At 58.2% G+C, this 17154-nt stretch overlaps 1 protein-coding gene and 1 long non-coding RNA gene across 2 annotated transcripts; one reads left to right on the top strand and one right to left on the bottom strand.

Moving 5' to 3' along the window:
- Nucleotides 1–6426: 6426 nt before the first annotated feature.
- On the bottom strand, nt 6427–9666 carry LOC135286307 (uncharacterized). Its single transcript, XR_010350704.1, has 3 exons — nt 9574–9666; nt 7205–7288; nt 6427–6556 (listed from the first exon to the last, which is right to left on the bottom strand). It is a non-coding gene; the product is annotated as an uncharacterized LOC135286307 (long non-coding RNA).
- A 1456-nt stretch (nt 9667–11122) lies between these two features.
- LSM2 (LSM2 homolog, U6 small nuclear RNA and mRNA degradation associated) lies at nt 11123–16121 on the top strand. Its single transcript, XM_064399490.1, has 5 exons — nt 11123–11204; nt 11911–11978; nt 13016–13046; nt 14190–14249; nt 15268–16121. The coding sequence occupies exons 1-5, from the start codon at nt 11202–11204 to the stop codon at nt 15391–15393; spliced, it is 288 nt and encodes a 95-aa protein (XP_064255560.1). The 5' UTR covers nt 11123–11201; the 3' UTR covers nt 15394–16121.
- Nucleotides 16122–17154: the final 1033 nt, after the last annotated feature.

Below are 17154 nucleotides of genomic sequence, written 5' to 3'. Positions count from 1 at the left end.
GCCGCGCGCGACGACAGCCGCCGGCCGCACTCGGCGCAGCCGAAGCCGCCGCCGTGCCGCGCCCCGCCGGTGCTTCCCCAGCGACTTGGCCGCCATGAAACCCTGCCCGCAGTCGGGGCAGGGCGAAGGGGCGCTCGCCGGTGTGGATGCGGCGGTGCGTGACCAGCGCGGCCTCGCTGGCCAGCGTCTTGCCGCAGTCCTGGCAGCGCGGCGCGCCGTCGCGGTGCAGGCGGCGGTGGCGGCGCAGCGAGCGCGCCGAGGCGAAGCGCTTGGGGCAGGCGCGGCAGCGGTGCGGGCGCGGCCGGCAGGGCGGCGCCGCCGGGCCCAGGTGGTCGCGCAGCGCGGCGCCGCAGGGGAAGGGGCTGCGGCAGCGCCAGCAGCGGAACGCCGGACCCCCGCCCGCGGCCCCGGAGGAGGAGTGGTGGGCGCGGGCGTGGCGGCGCAGCGAGGAGGAGGAGGAGAAGGGCTTGCCGCAGGCCGGGCAGGACGGGGGAGGGGAGGGAGGGGGAGGGGGAGGGGGAGGGGGGAGGGGGAGGGGGGGGCTGGAGGGGTCTGGGGGGGGGGGTGGGGGAGAAAATGGGGGAAAATGGGGAAAATATGGGGGGATATGGGGGAAATATGGGGGGAAATATGGGGGGAAATGGGGGAAATATGGGGGGAAAATGGGGAAAAATGGGGTAAAATGGGGAGAAAATGGGGGGAAATGGGGGGAAATATGGGGGAAATATGGGGTAAAAATGGGGGAAATGTGGGGGGAATGGGGGAAATATGGGGTAAAATGGGGAGAAAATGGGGATAAATATGGGGGAAATATGGGGGGAAATGGGGGAGAAGTGGGGAAAAAATAGGGGAAAATACGGGGGAGAAATATGGGGGGAAATGGGGGGAAAATGAGGGGAAATGGGGTAAATAGGGAGAAAATGGGGATTAATATGGGGGAAATGGGGAAAAAATGTATAACCCAGTAACCCCTAAACCCCGCCCAGTCCCTCCCAGTATAACCCAGTAACCCCTAAACCCCGCCCAGTCCCTCCCAGTATAACCCAGTAACCCCTAAACCCCCGCCCAGTCCCTCCCAGTATAACCCAGTAACCCCTAAACCCCGCCCAGTCCCTCCCAGTATAACCCAGTAACCCCTAAACCCCGCCCAGTCCCTCCCAGTATAACCCAGTAACCCCTAAACCCCGCCCAGTCCCTCCCAGTATAACCCAGTAACCCCCGACCCCCTCCCAGTACAAACCAGTACAAACCAGTGACCCCCAAACCCCCTCCCAGTACAAACCAGTCCCTTCCAGTATAACCCAGTAACCTCTAAACCCCCTCCCAGTTCAAACCAGTCCAAACCAGTGACCCCAGTTCCCCTCCCAGTCCCTCCCAGTTCCCTCCCAGTATAACCCAGTAACCCCCAAACCCCTCCCAGTGCCCCCAAACCCCCTCCCAGTACAAACCAGTACAACCCAGTGGCTCACCTGAGCCCCCCCAGCCCCCCCAGAGCCGCAGCAGGGGCCGCGCCCGCTCTTCCTCCTCCTCCTCCTCCTCCTCCTCCTCCTCCTCGTGCCGGGGGGGGCCCCCCCAGACCGGGGGGGGGGCACTCGGGGGGGCCTGGGGGGGAGAAACGGGGGGATTTGGGGAGAAACGGGGGGATTTGGGGATTTTGGGGGGAAAAATCGGGATTTTTGGGGGGGATTTTGGGGTGAAACGGGGGGATTTGGGGGGGATTTTGGGGAATTTTGGGGGATTTTGGGGGGAATTTGGGGAATTTGGGGGGATTTTGGGGGGGGAAACGGGGATTTTGGGGGGATTTGGGGTGGGGTTGGGGAATTTGGAGGGGATTTTGGGGTAATTTTATGTAATTTTGGGGATTTGGGGGGGATTTTGGGGTGAAACAGGGGGGTTTTGGGGGAATTTTGGGGGGATTTGGGGGATTTGGGGGGGGGTCGGGGAGAACCGGGGGGATTTTGGGGAAAAAATGGGGGGATTTGGGGCAATTTTAGGGGATTTTGGGGAGAAACGGGGGGGATTTGGGAAAAATGAGGGGATTTGGGGATTTTGGGGCAATTTTAGGGGATTTTGGGGGGGTTTTTGGGGAGAAACGGGGGGGGGATTTGGGAGGGATTTGGGGAGAAATGGGGGGATTTGGGGATTTTGGGGGAATTGGGGGGGATTTTGGGGAGAAATGGGGGGATTTGGGGGGATTTGGTGGAGAAACGGGGATTTTGGGAATTTTGGGGAGAAATGGGGGGATTGGGGATAATTTTGGGGGATTTTGAGGGAATTTTAGGGGATTTTGGGGAGAAACGGGGGAATTTAGGGGCATTTTGGGGTAATTTGGGGGGATTTTGGGTGGATTTGGGAAAGAAATGGGAGGGATTTGGGGAATTTGGGGGATTTTGGGGGTGATTTTGGGGTGATTTAGGAGGGGATTTCGGGGTGATTTTGGGGATGATTCCGCGGGAATTCGGGGTGAATTTTGGGGGTCATTTTGGGCTGATTTTGGGGGCGATTTTGGGCCGATTTCGGGGGGATTCGGGGCCGATTTCGGGGTGAATTTTGGGGGCATTTTGGGAGGGATTTTGAGAGGGATTTTTGGGGAGATTTTGGGCTGATTTCGGGGGGATTGGGGGCGGTTTTGGGGGGATTTCGGGGATGATTTCGGGGGGATTTTGGGGCTGATTTTGGGCTGATTTCGGGGGATTCGGGGCCGATTTCGGGGTGAATTTTGGGGGACATTTTGGGGTGATTTTGGGGAGGATTTCGGGGGGATCGGGGCCGGTTTCAGGGTGATTTTTGGGCTGATTTCGGGCAGATTTTGGGCCGATTCCGGGGGGATTCGGGGCCGGTTTCTGGGTGATTTTTGGGGTGATTTCGGGGTGATTTTTGGGGTGATTTCGGGGGGTTTCGGGGGTTCCGGGGGGGGTCGCACCTGCCGCGGCCTCGCTGCTGACCGTGACCTCCTGCCCCGCCTCGGGCACCTGCGCGGGAAGAGCCGAAAACGACCCAAAATTACCCAAATAAATAAATTAAAATAACAAAAAAAAAAACGTTAAAGGCGTCAAAAAAACCCCAAAAACCAAACCAAACAAACAAATTAAAAAAAACCCCAAACAAACAAAAAAAAAAACCCCAAAAAACCCGCAAAAAAACCCCCTAAAAGCGTCAAAAAAACTCAAAAAACCAAACCAAACAAATTAAAAAAAAAAACCCAAACAAACAAAAAAACCCCACGAGGGAATAAAACTGAAGGAAATAAAGAGAAATAAATAAATGGCGGGAGATAAAAATCGGAAATTCGGTACAAAATGAAATTTAAACAAAACCAAAGAAAATTAAAAACTCGATTAAATTAAATTAATAAGTTAAACAATAGCAAACAAAATACAGTTTAAAAATAATAAAATACAGTTTAAAATTAAATTTAACCAGATAAATTAAATGAAAATAAATTAAATAAAGATAAGGTAAAAGAAAGAAGAAGTGAGAGGAGATAAATTAATTTGAAGTGAGATAAAATTAAGGCAAAGCGAAATAAAACAAAACAAACGAAATAAGATGAATCAAAACGAAGTGAAATAAAGCGAAGTGAAATAAAAGAAATTCGAACGAAACGCAGTAAAATCAAACTAGAAAAAAAAACGAGAAATGAAGATTTAAAAACTCGAATGAAGAGACAAAAAAAGGGGGGGAAAGAAAAAAAAGGGGGGGAAAAAGAGGGAAAAAGGGGAAAAAAAGGGAAAAAAGGAAAAAGGGGGGAAAAGGAGAAAAAAGAGGGGAAAAAAGAGGGGGAAAGGAGAAAAAAGGAAAAAAAGGGAAAAAAAACAGGGGAAAAAAGGGGAAAAGGAAAAAAGGAGGAAAAAAAGAAAATAAAAGGGGGGAAAAAAGGGGGGAAAGGGTGGAACAGGGAAAAAAGGAGTAAAAAAAAAAAACGAAAAAAGGGAAAAAAGGGGAAAAAAGGGGGAAAAAGGGAAAAAAGGGGAAAAAAGGAAAAAAAGGGGAAAAAAGGAAAAAAAGGGAAAAAGGGGGAAAAATTTAAAAAAGGGGGAAAAAATTTAAAAAGTGGGAAAAGGGGGAAAAAGGGGGGGGAAAAAAGGAAAAAAAAGGGGGAAAAAGGGGAAAAAAAGCTGATTTTAAGGAAGGAAAACCAATAAATAATTTGTTTAAATTAAATTAAAATTAAAAAATGAAACTCTGGGAGCCCCCCCCGCCCCTCCCCCCCTACCTGCGGCTCGGCCATGGCGGGGGGAAGGGGCGGGGGCGGTTTTGGGGGTCCCGGGGGGTCCCGGCAGCTCCGGGAGCGGCTCCGGAGCGGCGGCGGCGCCGGGGGGAGGGGCCGTGACGTCACCGTGACGTCACCGGGGGGCATATCGTGGGGATGTCGGGGGGATATCGGGGAAATATCGCGAGATATCGCGGGATATCGCGGGATGGTCGTGGTACATCGGGCGATATCGTGGGAATATCGTGGGAATATCGCGGAATATCGCGATATATCGCGGGATATCGCGGGATATCGGGGGATATCGGGGGAACGGGAATTTGGGTTAAAAGAGGGGGAATTTGGGTGAAAAACGGGAATTTGTGTTAGAAAAAAGGGGATTTGGGTTAAAAGGGGGGAATCGGGGTCAAGGAAAGCAGAATTTGGGTTAAAAAAGGGAGAAATGGGTTAAAAATGAGAGTTAGGGTTAAAAAGAAGAATTGGAGTTAGAAAAAGTGGAAATTGGGTTAAAAAAGGGGAATTAGGGTCAGAAAAGGGGAATTTGATCAAAAAAAAGGGGAAATCGGGTTAAAAAGGGGGAATTAGGGGTTAAAATGGGGAAATGGGGTTAAAAATGGGAATTGGGGTTTAAAAAGGGGGAAATTGGGTTTAAAAAAAGCGGAATTAGGGTTTAAAAGGGGGGAATTGGGTTAAAAAATGGGGAATTTGGTCCAAAAAGGGGGAAATTGAGTTAAAAGGGGGGAAATTCGGTTAAAAATAGGAATTTGGGTTTAAAATGGGGAAATTGAGTTGAAGGAGAAGGAATTTGGGTTTAAAAGGGGGGAAATTGGGTTAAAAAGGGGGAATTTGGGTTAAAATTGAGGGAAATTGGGTAAAAAAATGGGGAATTTGGTCCAAAAGGGGGGAATTAGGGTTGAAAAAAGGGGAATTAGGGTTAAAAAAGGGGAATTAGGGTTAAAAAAGGGGAATTAGGGTTGAAAAAGGGGAATTAGGGTTAAAAAAGGGGGAATTAGGGTTAAAAAAGGGGAATTAGGGTTAAAAAAGGGGAATTAGGGTTGAAAAAGGGGAATTAGGGTTAAAAAAGGGGGAATTAGGGTTGAAAAAGGGGAATTGGGTGAAACCGCCCATCCCTGCCCCCCCGGGCTCGGCGCTCCCGCTGCGCCATCAGGGGCTCCCGCTGCGCCATCAGGGCCATCAAATTCCCTTTTTTTCCTTTTTCCCCGGAAAATTCCTCACCGGGAGCGCCAAAAACCCGAACTGGACCCCGGGCCGATTCCCCCGGATTCTCCCCAATTCCCCCCAATTCCCCCAGTTTTTCCCAGTTTTCCCCCAATTTTCCCCATTTTTTCCCCAGGTTTTCCTGTTTTTCCCCAATTTCCCCCAGTTTTTTCCAATTCCCCCCAATTCCCCCCAGTTTTTCCCCATTTTCCCCCCATTTTTCCCCATTTTTCCCCGCTGGAGTGGGAAACAAAAAGGAAATTTTTAAAGTTTTTAACTAATTCACTTTTTTTCAACTTTTATTTCTTGTATTTAACTGTAATTTCTTCCATTTCTTTTTAATTTCTCCTATTTAATTTTAACTGTAATTTCTTCTATTTAATTTTAATTTTGTCTATCTAGTTTATTCTACTTATTTTTAATTTTAATTTCTCCTATTTAATTTTAATTTCTTCCATTTATTTTTAACTTTAATTTCTTCCATTTAATTTTAATTTTAATTTCTCCTATTTAATTTTAATTTCTTCCATTTATTTTTAATTTCTCCTATTTAGTTTTAATTTCAATTTCTTCTATTTAATTTTAACTTTAATTTTAATTTTAATCTTAATTTCTCCCATTTAATTTTAATTTCTCCTATTTAATTTTAATTTCTTCCATTTATTTTTAATTTCTCCTGTTTACTTTTAATTTTAATTTATTCTATTTAATTTTAATTTTAATTTCAATTTTAATTTTAATTTTAATTTTAATTTCTCATCTTTAATTTCAATTTCTTCCATTTAATTCCTCCCATTTAATTTTAATTTCTCCCAATTAATTTTAATTTCTCCTATACAATTTTAATTTTAATTTCTTCCAAACGGAAGAATTTCAATTTCTCGCATTTAATTTTAATTTCTCCTTCATTTTAATTTCTTCTTCATTTTAATTTCAATTTCTCTGGCTCCGTTTTTTAACCCAAAATCGCTCAGAACAAACCGGACACGGCTCAAAGGGGGGGTTTATTCATGGGGGGGTCCCGGGGGGTCCCGGGTGTTTTTGGGGGTCCCGGGTGATTTTTGGGGGGGGTCTCTCATTCCTCCTTGCTCGTCGTCCCCTCGGCTGCGGGGGGCGGGTGGGTCCCTGTGGGGGGGGGAAAGGGGGGGTCAGCGGTGACCTTTGACCTCAGCGCCACACCCCCCCGTGTCATTGTCCCCTCCCCGTGTCCCGTCCCCATCACTGCCACCCCCCCGTGTCCCCGTGTCCCCCTCCCCTGTCCCTCTGTGTCACCCCCCCCATGTCCCCAATTGTCCCCCGTGTGTCCCCTCCCCCTGTCATTGTCCCCCCCCCCCCCGTGTCCCCTGCTCACCTCCGTGTCCCTCCCCTGCCATTGTCCCCTCCCGTGTCCCCCCTGTCATTGTCCCCTCCCCATGTCCCCAATTGTCCCCCCTGTCATTGTCCCCCTCCCCATGTCCCCAATTGTCCCCCCTGTGTCCCCTCCCCTGTGTCACCACCCCCGTGTCCCCCCCTCTGCCATTGTCCCCCCCGTGTCCCCCCTGTCATTGTCCCCTCCTGTGTCCCCACCCCTGCCATTGTCCCCCTCCCCATGTCCCTCTGTGTCCCCCCCGTGTCCCCCCCGTGTCCCCTCCTCACCTCTGTGTCCCCTCCCTGTGTCCCCTCCCCTGTCACTGTCACCCCCCCGTGTCCCCCCCGTGTCCCCCCCGTGTCCCCAATTGTCCCCCCCGTGTCCCCCCCGTGTCCCCAATTGTCCCCCCCGTGTCCCCCGCTCACCTCCGTGTCCCCCCAGGAGCCCCTTGAGGACCCCCCAGCCCCAGCGCAGGAGGTTCAGCAAACACTGCAGGCCAGCGCACATCCCTGGGGACATTGGGGACATTGGGGACATCACAGGGACATTGAGGACATTGGGGACATCACAGACACAGGGGGACAATGGGGACATCAATGGGGACACAGCCCCAGCGCAGGAGGTTCAGCAAACACTGCAGGCCAGCGCACATCCCTGGGGACACCAAGGGGACAATGGGGACATCGAGGGGACATTGGGGACATTGGGGACACCGTGGGGACAATGGGATAATGGGGACACTGCGGGGACACAGCCCCAGCGCAGGAGGTTCAGCAAACACTGCAGGCCAGCGCACATCCCTGGGGACATGGGGACATCGGGGACATTGGGGACACCACAGGGACACCACAGGGACAGGGGGGCATTGGGGACACCAAGGGGACAATGGGGATAATGGGGACAATGAGACATTGGGGACATTGGGGACAATAAGGGAGGACACAGCCCCCACCCCCCCCCCCCAGCCCAGGATCCCGGTGGCCCCCACGGCGCTGTCCCCTCATTGTCCCCTCCCTGTCCCCTCGTTGTCCCATCCTGTCCCTTGTCCTTGTCCCCATCCCATCCCTGTCCCCACATCCCTCGTGTGCCACATCCTGTCCCCATCCCTGTCCCCATGTCCCCATCCCTGTCACCATCCCACCCCCGTGTCCCTGTCACCATCCCGTCCCCGTGTCCCTGTCCCGTCCCTGTCCCTGTCCCCACATCCCTCATGTGCCACATCCTGTCCCTGTCCCTGTCCCCATCCTGTCCCCCTGTCCCAGCCCTGTCCCTGTCACCACATCCCTCGTGTCCCCACTTCCTGTCCCCAATGTCCCCACCCCGTTCCTGTGTCCCCACCCAACCTTCCCAATGTCCCTGACCTGTCCCCAGCCTTGTGTCCCCCTGTCCCTGTCCCCCTGTCCCCGTGTCCCCTGTCCCTGTCCCTGTCCCTGTCCCCCTGTCCCCATGTCCCTGTCCCTGTCCCTGTCCCCCTGTCCCTGTCCCTGTCCCCGTGTCCCCCTGTCCCTGTCCCTGTCCCCCTGTCCCCGTGTCCCCTGTCCCCGTGTCCCTGTCCCATCCCTGTCCCTGTCCCCCTGTCCCTTGTCCTGCTCACGGCCCCACACGTGTCCCCACCCCAATGTCCCCAGTGTCCCTTTGTCCCCAGCCCCATGTCCCGGTCCTGTCCCCGTGTCCCCACACTGTTGTCCCTGTCCCCATCCCGTCCCCGATGTCCCCATTGTCCCCAGTCCCTGTCCCCATCCCTGTCCCCTTGCTGTCCCCACTGTCCCTATTGTACCCTCTCTGTCCCCACTGTCCCCGCTGTCCCCAGTGTCCCCAGTGTCCCCAGTCCCTGTTCCCCATCCCTGTCCCCACTGTCCCCATTCTCCCCTGGCCATCCCCTCCCTGTCCCCATTGTCCCCCGCTGTCCCCAATCCCTGTCCCTGTTGTCCCCTTGCTGTCCCCATCCCTGTCCCCCCTGTCCCCCCCCGTCCCCCCCTGTCCTCGCTGTCCCCAGTCCCTGTCCCCATCCCTGTCCCTGTCCCCCCTGTCCCCATCCCTGTCCCCACTGTCCCCATTGTCCCCCACTGTCCCCTCTGTCCCCATCCCTGTCCCCTCCCTGTCCCTATCCCTGTCCCCCCCGTTCCCCACTGTCCCCTCGCTGTCCCCATTGTCCCCTCCCTGTCCCCATCCCTGTCCCCATCCTGTCCCTGTTGTCCCCTCATTGTCCCCAATCCCTGTCCCCGCTGTCCCCTCGCTGTCCCCCCTATCCCCCCCGTCCCCTCGGTGTCCCCTGGCTGTCCCTGTTGTCCCCCCCTGCCCCCATCCCTGTCCCCACTGTCCCCATCCCTGTCCCCATCCTGTCCCCATCCCTGTCCCCCCTGTCCCCCCTGTCCCCAATCGCTGTCCCCGTTATCCCCTGGCTGTCCCCATCCCCGTCCCCATCCTGTCCCCATTGTCCCCCCTGTCCCCATCCTGTCCCCAATCGCTGTCCCCCCCTGTCCCCCCCTGTCCCCATTGTCCCCCACTGTCCCCATCCTGTCCCCATCCCTGTCCCTGTTGTCCCCTCATTGTCCCCATCCCTGTCCCCATCCCTGTCCCCTGGCTGTCCCCCCTGTCCCCCCCTGTCCCCTGGCTGTCCCCTCATTGTCCCCATCCCTGTCCCCATCTCTGTCCCCATCCCTGTCCCCAATCGCTGTCCCCCCTGTCCCCTGGCTGTCCCCTCCCTGTCCCCACCCCTGTCCCCTGGCTGTCCCCACTGTCCCCCCTGTCCCCATCCTGTCCCCATCCCTGTCCCCTGGCTGTCCCCACTCACCGGCAGCTCGGTCGGTGCCGCGGTGGCTCCGGGGCCGCCCTTAAATCCCGGGGGGACAGGGAGGGGACAGAGGGACAGGGAGGGGACAGAGGGGACAGGGAGGGGACAGGTTGGTGACACGGCGGTGACGGGGCAGGTGACAGGGAGGGGACAGGTTGGTGATGGGGCAGGTGACAGGGAGGGGACAGGTTGGTGACACGGCGGTGACGGGGCAGGTGAGGGGGCGGCTGACAGCGGTGACAGCGGTGACAGGGGTGACAGAGGTGACAGGGGTGACAGAGGTGGCAGGGGTGACAGAGGTGACAGCGGTGACAGGGGTGACAGGTTGATGACGGGGCAGGTCACGGGGCAGGTGACAGAGGTGACAGGGAGGTGGCAGGGCCGGCGAGGGGGCAGGTGACACAGGTGGCACAGGTGACACAGGTGACAGAGGTGCCGGGGTCCCAGGGGTGCCAGGCTGGTGACAGGGGTGACACAGGTGCCAGGTTGGTGACAGGGAGGTGGCAGGGCCGGCGAGGGGGCAGGTGACACAGGTGACACGGGTGCCAGGGGTCCCAGGGGTGCCAGGCTGGTGACAGGGGTGGCAGAGGTGACACAGGTGCCAGGTTGGTGACGGGGCAGGTGGCAGAGGTGACAGGGAGGTGACACAGGTGCCAGGGGTGACACAGGGCCGGTTGTCCCGGTCCCGCCCGGCCCTGCGTGGGAGGGGACAGGGGACAGGGACAGGGACACGTGAGGGGACAGGGGACTGGCATGGGGACAGGGGGGACATGGGGACACATGGCAGGGACATGGGGACATTCAGGATCCTGGGGACACCGGGGACACGTGGAGGGACACTGGGGACATGGGGACAAGAGGGGGACAGAGGGACATTTGGAACATCGGGGACATTGGGGGGGACATTGGGATATTGGGGACACAGAGGGGACACTGGGGGACATTGGGGACAAGGAAATATTGGGGACACTGGGGACACGTGGAGGGGACACCTGGGGGACTTGGGGACACTGGGGGGGGGGGACAGGGGGACACAGGGACTGAGATGGGGACAGGGACACATGAGGAGACATGGGGGACATTTGGGGACACTGGGGACACTGGGGGACACTGGGGGGGACATCGGGACATTGGGGGGGGCATTGGGGACAAGGAGGGGACACTGGGGGACAAGAGGACATGGGGGGTACAAGGGGACACTGGGGGGGACTTGGGGACATTTGGGGACATTTGGGGTGACACTGGGGGGACATTGGGGGGACATTGGGGACAAGGAGGGGACACTGGGGACACTGTGGGGGACACTGGGGACATTGGGGACAAGGGGACACGGGGGGACTTGGGGACATTTGGGGACATTTGGGACACTTTGGGGACACTGGGGGGGTCTCGGGGGTCCCCGCTGTCCCCGTGTCCCCCCCCCCACCCCGTTTCCCGTGACCTTTGACCCCGTGATTCATTTCCCGCCGCCCGCGCGCGCGCGGTGGGCGGGGCCCGGCGGGGGCGGGGCGGGGCATCCGGTGAGTGGGCGGGGCTGTAATTGGGGCAGGGGGCGGGGCTCGGCCCGGCCCGGGGGGCGTGGCCTGCGGCGGAAGGGGGCGGGGCCAGCGCGGCGCGCGGCGGCGGCGATGGTGAGCGGGGGGGGGGGAGGGGATTTGGGGGGATTTGGGGGGGTTTGGGGGGTCCCGGGGGGGTTTGGGGACCCCTCGGTGCCCCCCAGGACCCCCCCGAGGCCCCCCGAGACCCCCAAACCCCCCCGGGACCCCCCCGGACCCCCAAAGCCCCTCCCCAAACCCCCCTGACCCCCCAAACCCCCTCTGTGACCCCCCAAATTCCCCAAAACCCCCCTCAACCCCCCCAAAATCCCCCCTAAACCCCCCCCAAAATCCCCTTAAACCCCTCCGGACCCCCAAAACCTCCCAACCCCCCCTAAACTACCCCCAAACCCCCCAAACCCCCCAAAGCCCCCCGTGACCCCCCCAAATTCCCCAAAACCCCCCTCAACCTCCCCAAAACCCCCCTAAATCCCCTCAAACCCCCCGAAATCCCCTCTCTGCCCCCCCCAAAGCCCCCCGACCTCCTTGTGCCCCCCAAACCCCCCCAAAACCCCTCAAATCCCCCTAAAACACCCCAAAAAAACAGCCTGTGACCCCCAAAACACCCCCAAACCCCCCCGGACCCCCCCAAACCCCTCCGGACCCCCAAAACCTCCCAACCCCCCCCAAACTACCCCCAATCCCCCCCAAACCCCCCTCAAATCCCCCCTGTGACCCCCCCGGACCCCCCCAAACCCCCCCGGACCCCCAAAGCCCCCCTGACCCCCCCGTGCCCCCCCAGCTGTTCTACTCCTTCTTCAAGTCCCTGGTGGGCAAGGACGTGGTGGTGGAGCTGAAGAACGACCTCAGGTCAGGGGGGCTCGGGACCCCCAGACACACCCCAAAAACTGACCCGGGGGGACCCAAAAACTGCCCCAGAAACTGCCCCAAAACTGACCCGGGACCCCCTGAGAGAGACACCAAAAAAAACCCCCAAAAACTGCCCCGGGGGGACCCAAAAACTGCCCCCAAAACTGACCCGGGGGGACCCCAGAGAAACCCCAAAAACTGCCCCAAAAACACCGAAAAACTGTCCCGGGACCCCCTGAAACTGCCCCCAAAAACAGCCCCAAAACTGCCCCGGGACCCCCAAAAACTGCCCCAAAAACTGCCCCGGGACCCCTGAAACTGCCCCCAAAAACTGCCCCAAAACTGACCCGGGGAGACCCCAAAACTGCCCCAAAAACTGCCCCAAAAACTGCCCCAAGGGACCCCAAAACTGACCCGGGAGACCTCCTGAGAGACCCCCAAAAACTGACCCAAAACTGATTCGGGGGACCCCAAAATCACCCCCAAAAACTGACCTGGGACCCCCAAAAACAGCCCCAAAAATGCCCCCAAAACTGCCCCAAGGGACCCCAAAACTGACCCGGGGGACCCCAAAAACTGCCCCAGAAACTGACCCGGGGACCCCCTGAGAGAGACCCCAAAAACTGACCCAAAACTGATTCGGGGGACCCCAAAAACAGCCCCAAAAACAGCCCCAAAAACTACCCCAAAAAATGCCCCAAAAACTGCCCCACGGGACCCCAAAACTGCCCAGGGAGACCCCCAAAAACTGCCCTGGGACCCCCCAGATCCCCCCAAACCCCCTGGAACACCCCTGGGACCCCCGGGAACCCCCCCAGGCCCCCTCAAATCCCCTCTGGGACCCCCCAAATCTCTCCCAAATTCCTCCTGGGGACCCCCAAAACCCCCTTGGGACCCCCCGGGACCCCCCCAAACCCCCTCAGAACCCCCAAATCCCCCCCAAAACCCTCCCAGGACCCCCCAAACCCCTCCAGAGACCCCCCAAACCCCCCCTGGGACCCCCTGGGACCCCCCCAAACCCCCCCGTGTCTCCCCAGCATCTGCGGCACGCTGCACTCGGTGGATCAGGTGAGTGGGGGTCCCAGAGGGGGTTTTGGGGGTCCCCAGGGGTCTCTGGGGGGGTCTGGGGGCTCACGGGAGGGGTTTTGGGGGTCTCGAGAGGATCCTGGGGGGGTTTTTGGGGGTCCCAGAGGGGGTTTGGGGTGTCCCAGGGGGGGTCCTGGGGGTCTCTGGGGGTCCCAGGGGTCTCTGGGGGGGTCTGGGGGCTCACAGGAGGGGTTTTGGGGGTCCTGAGGGTCCCTGGGGGGGTCCCATGGGGGTCTCTGGGGGTGTTTTGGGGGTCCCCGGGGGTTCCTGGGGGTCTCTGGGGGTCCCAGTGGGGGTTTGGGGGGGTCCCGGGTGGGGTTTTGGGGGTCGTGGGGGGGTCCCCGGGGGATTTTGAGGGGTCCCTGGGGGGTCTCTGGGGGTCTCTGGGGGGTCCCTGGGGGGTTTTGAGGGGTCCCTGGGGGGGTCCCTGGGGGGTTTTGGGGGGGTTTGGGGGGTCCCTGGGGGGTCCTGGGGGGGTTTTGGGGGGTCCCTGAGGGGTCTCTGGGGGTCTCTGGGGGTCCCTGGGGTTTTTGGGGGATCCTGTGGGGGTTTGGGGGGGGTTTTGGGGGGTCCCTGTGGGGGTTTCTGGGGGTTTTGGGGGTCCTGGGGGGTCTCTGGGGGGTCCCTGGGGGTTTTGGGGGGTCCCTGTGGGGGTTTCTGGGGGTCTCTGGGGGTGTTTTGGGGGTCCCCGGGGGTTCCTGAGGGTCCCTGGGGGTCTCTGGGGGTTCCCGGGGGTCCCCGGGGGATTTTGAGGGGTCCCTGGGGGGGTCTCTGGGGTTTTTGGGGGTCCCTGTGGGGGTTTCTGGGGCTTTTGGGGGTCCGGGGGGGTCTCTGGGGGGTCCCTGGGGGTTTTGGGGGGTCCTGGGGGGGTTTCTGGGGGTTTTGGGGGGGCTTTGGGGGGTCCCTGGGGGGTCCCTGGGTGTTTTGGGGGTTCCTGGGGGGTTTGGGGAGGTTTTGGGGGGTCCCATGGGGGTCTCTGGGGGTCTCTGGGTGTTCCCAGGGGTCCCTGGGGATCCCTGGGGGGACCTTGGGGGGGGTTTGGGGGGTCCCGGGGGTCCCAGGGGGGTTTTGGGGGGTCCCTGAGGGGTGCAGCCCCCCCTGACCCCCCCCGTGCCCCCTCCCCAGTACCTGAACATCAAACTGACCGACATCAGCGTGACGGACCCCGAGAAGTACCCGCACATGGTGGGGGGCTTTGGGGGGCTTTGGGGGGTCCTGGGGGGGTCTGGGGGGTCCTGGGGGGGTCCTGGGGGGGTCCTGGGGGGGTCCTGGGGGCTCCCAGGGGGGAATTTGGGGGAGGTTTTGGGGGTCTCAGGGGGGTTTTTGGGGGGGCTCGTGGGATTTGGGGGGGTCCCAGGGGGGTCCTGGGGGTCTCTGGAGGGGTCTGGGGGCTCTCAGAGGGGGTTTGGGGGGTCCTGGGGGGGGTCTGGGGGGGGTTTGGGGGGTCTCTGGGGGTCCTGGGGGGGATTTTGCTGGTTTTTGGGGCGTTTTTTTTGGGATATTTCAGCGATTTTTTGTCGTTTCTCGGTCGTTTTTTGGGCGATTTCTTTGGGGTTTTTTGGGGTTTTCCCGGGGGGATTTCGTTGGGGTTTTTTTTGGGTGGGGGTCTCAGTGCCGCGCCCCCCAGTTCTCTGTCAAGAACTGCTTCACCCAGGGTTCCATTTTGGGGTTTTTGGGGCGGTTTTTGGGGTTTCTCAGTCATTTTTTGTCGTTTCTCGGTCGTTTTTTGGGCGATTTTTGTGGGTTTTTTTTGGGTTTTCCCGGGGGGATTTGGTTGGGGTTTTTTTTGGGTGGGGGTCTCAGTGCCGCGCCCCCCAGCTGTCGGTGAAGAACTGCTTCATCCGGGGCTCCGTGGCTCTGGGGTTTCTTGGTGATTTTTTGTCATTTCTCGGCGATTTTTTGGGCTATTTCGGTCGTTTTTGGGGCAATTTTTGCGGGGTTTTTTTGGGTTTTTCTGGGGGGGATTTCGTCTGGGTTTTTTTTGGGTGGGGGTCTCAGTGCCGCGCCCCCCAGTTCTCTGTCAAGAACTGCTTCACCCGGGGCTCCATTTTGGGGTTTTTGGGGCGGTTTTTGGGGTTTCTCAGTCATTTTTTGGGGTATTTTGGTCGTTTTTTGGGCGATTTCTTTGGGGTTTTTTGGGGTTTTCCCGGGGGATTTCGTTGGGGTTTTTTTTGGGTGGGGGTCTCAGTGCCGCGCCCCCCAGCTGTCGGTGAAGAACTGCTTCATCCGGGGCTCCGTGGTGCGCTACGTGCAGCTGCCTGCCGACGAGGTGGACACGCAGCTGCTGCAGGACGCGGCGCGCAAGGAGGCGCTGCAGCAGAAGCAGTGACCCCAAAACCGGGGGGAACCGCCCCAAAATCGGGGGGGACCCGCCCTGAAGACCCCCGGGGATCGTCGACGACATCTGCAGAGACCCCTCCTCAAAATTTGGGGGGATCCCACCCGAAATTCCGGGGGAATCACCCCAAAAATCTGGGGGGGTCTTCCTGAAAATCTGCGGAGGACCCCACCCAAAACCCGGGGAAATCACCCCAAAATTTGGGGGAATCACCCCAAAAATCTGGCGTGATCACCCCAAAAACCCCGGGGACCCCTCCCCAAAATCTTGGGGGGATCCCTCCTCGAATTTTGGGGGGATCCCACCCAAACTTCCAGGGGGATCACCCCAAAAATCTGGGGGAGTCCTCCTGAAAACCTGCTGAGAACCCCACCCAAAACCCGGGGAAATCGCCCCAAAATGTGAGAGGAATCACCCCAAAAACCCCGAGGGGATCCTCCTGAGAATCCCAGGGACCCCTCCCCAAAAATTTGGGGGGATTCCACCCGAAATTCGGGGAGAATCACCCCAGAATCTGCAGGGACCCCCTCCCCAAAATCGGGGGGAAATCACCCCAAAAACGGGGGGGAATCGCCCCAAAAATCGGGGGGAATCGCCCCAAAATGTGAGAGGGATCACCCCAAAAGCCCCGGGGACCCCTCCCCAAATTCTCGGGGACCCCTCCCCAGCCCGGGGGTCCCCGGCCTCTTTTGGGTCCCCAATAAACGCCCGGCCCCGCCCCCCCCGTGTGGGTGTTGTTTGTGGGGATTTTGGGGGGAATTTGGGGGATTTTGAGGGAATTTGGGAATTTTTGGGGGGATTTTGGGGGAATTTGAGGGTTTTTAGGTTGATTTGAGGGATTTTGGGGGGGATTTTTGGGGATTTTGGGAATTTTTGGGGGGATTTGGGGAATTTTGGGGGTTTTTAGGTTGATTTTGGGGAATTTTGGGGGGATTTGGGGGATTTTGAGGGGGTTTTGGGGGGATTTTGGAGGATTTGGGAGATTTTGGGGGGGATTTCGGGGGGATTTCTGGTGTTTTGGGGGGTTTTGGGGGGATTCTGGGGAGATTTTGGGAATTTTTGGGGGGGGATTTTGGGGGTTTTTAGGTTGATTTGGGGGGTTTTGAGGGGATTTTGGGGGAGTTTTTGGCTTGATTTGGGGTGATTTCGGGTGGTTTGGGGGATTTTGGGAGGGGTTTATGGGTTTGGGGGTGATTTTGGGGCAGTTTTGGGGTGATTTGGGGGTCTTTAGGGTGGTTTTGGGGTGATTTGGAGTGATTTTGGGGTGGTTTTGGGGGCAATTTTTAGGGTTTTTAGGGTGGTTTTGGGCTGTTTCGGGGTTTTTGGGTGATTTCAGGTTTTTTGGGGGTGATTTCGGCGTTTTTGGTGTGGTTTCGGGTGTTTTTTGGGCTGATTTCGGGGTTTTTTTGGGGTAATTCCCGGCATTTTCGGGCGCCGCCCCCGCTGCTTTCTGCTCCGCCGCGCCGCTAGGGGGCGCCGAGCGCCGCGGCCAGCGGCGCTCCTTCCGGATGAACTCGGCGGCACCGGAAGCCACGCCCCTCGGCCGGAGAGCCAGCCAATGGCGCGGCGCGGCGCCGCGCATGCGCAGCGCGCTCCGCCCCACGTGTCTCCGCCCGCCGCCGCCGCAGGTACCGGGGGGGGGAGGGGAGGCCCCGGGACCCCCAAAAAAACCCCAAAAAAACCCAAAAAAACCCCAAAAACCCCTCCCGGCCCCGCAGCCCCCGGCCCCGCCCCCCGCGGGCCCGGCCCCGC

Source organism: Passer domesticus, chromosome 26, assembly GCF_036417665.1.
Source record: "Passer domesticus isolate bPasDom1 chromosome 26, bPasDom1.hap1, whole genome shotgun sequence".
NCBI classification, from domain to species: domain Eukaryota; kingdom Metazoa; phylum Chordata; class Aves; order Passeriformes; family Passeridae; genus Passer; species Passer domesticus.
The sequence above is the reverse complement of the archived record's forward strand: the minus strand, read 5'-3'. Positions and strand labels throughout refer to the sequence as shown.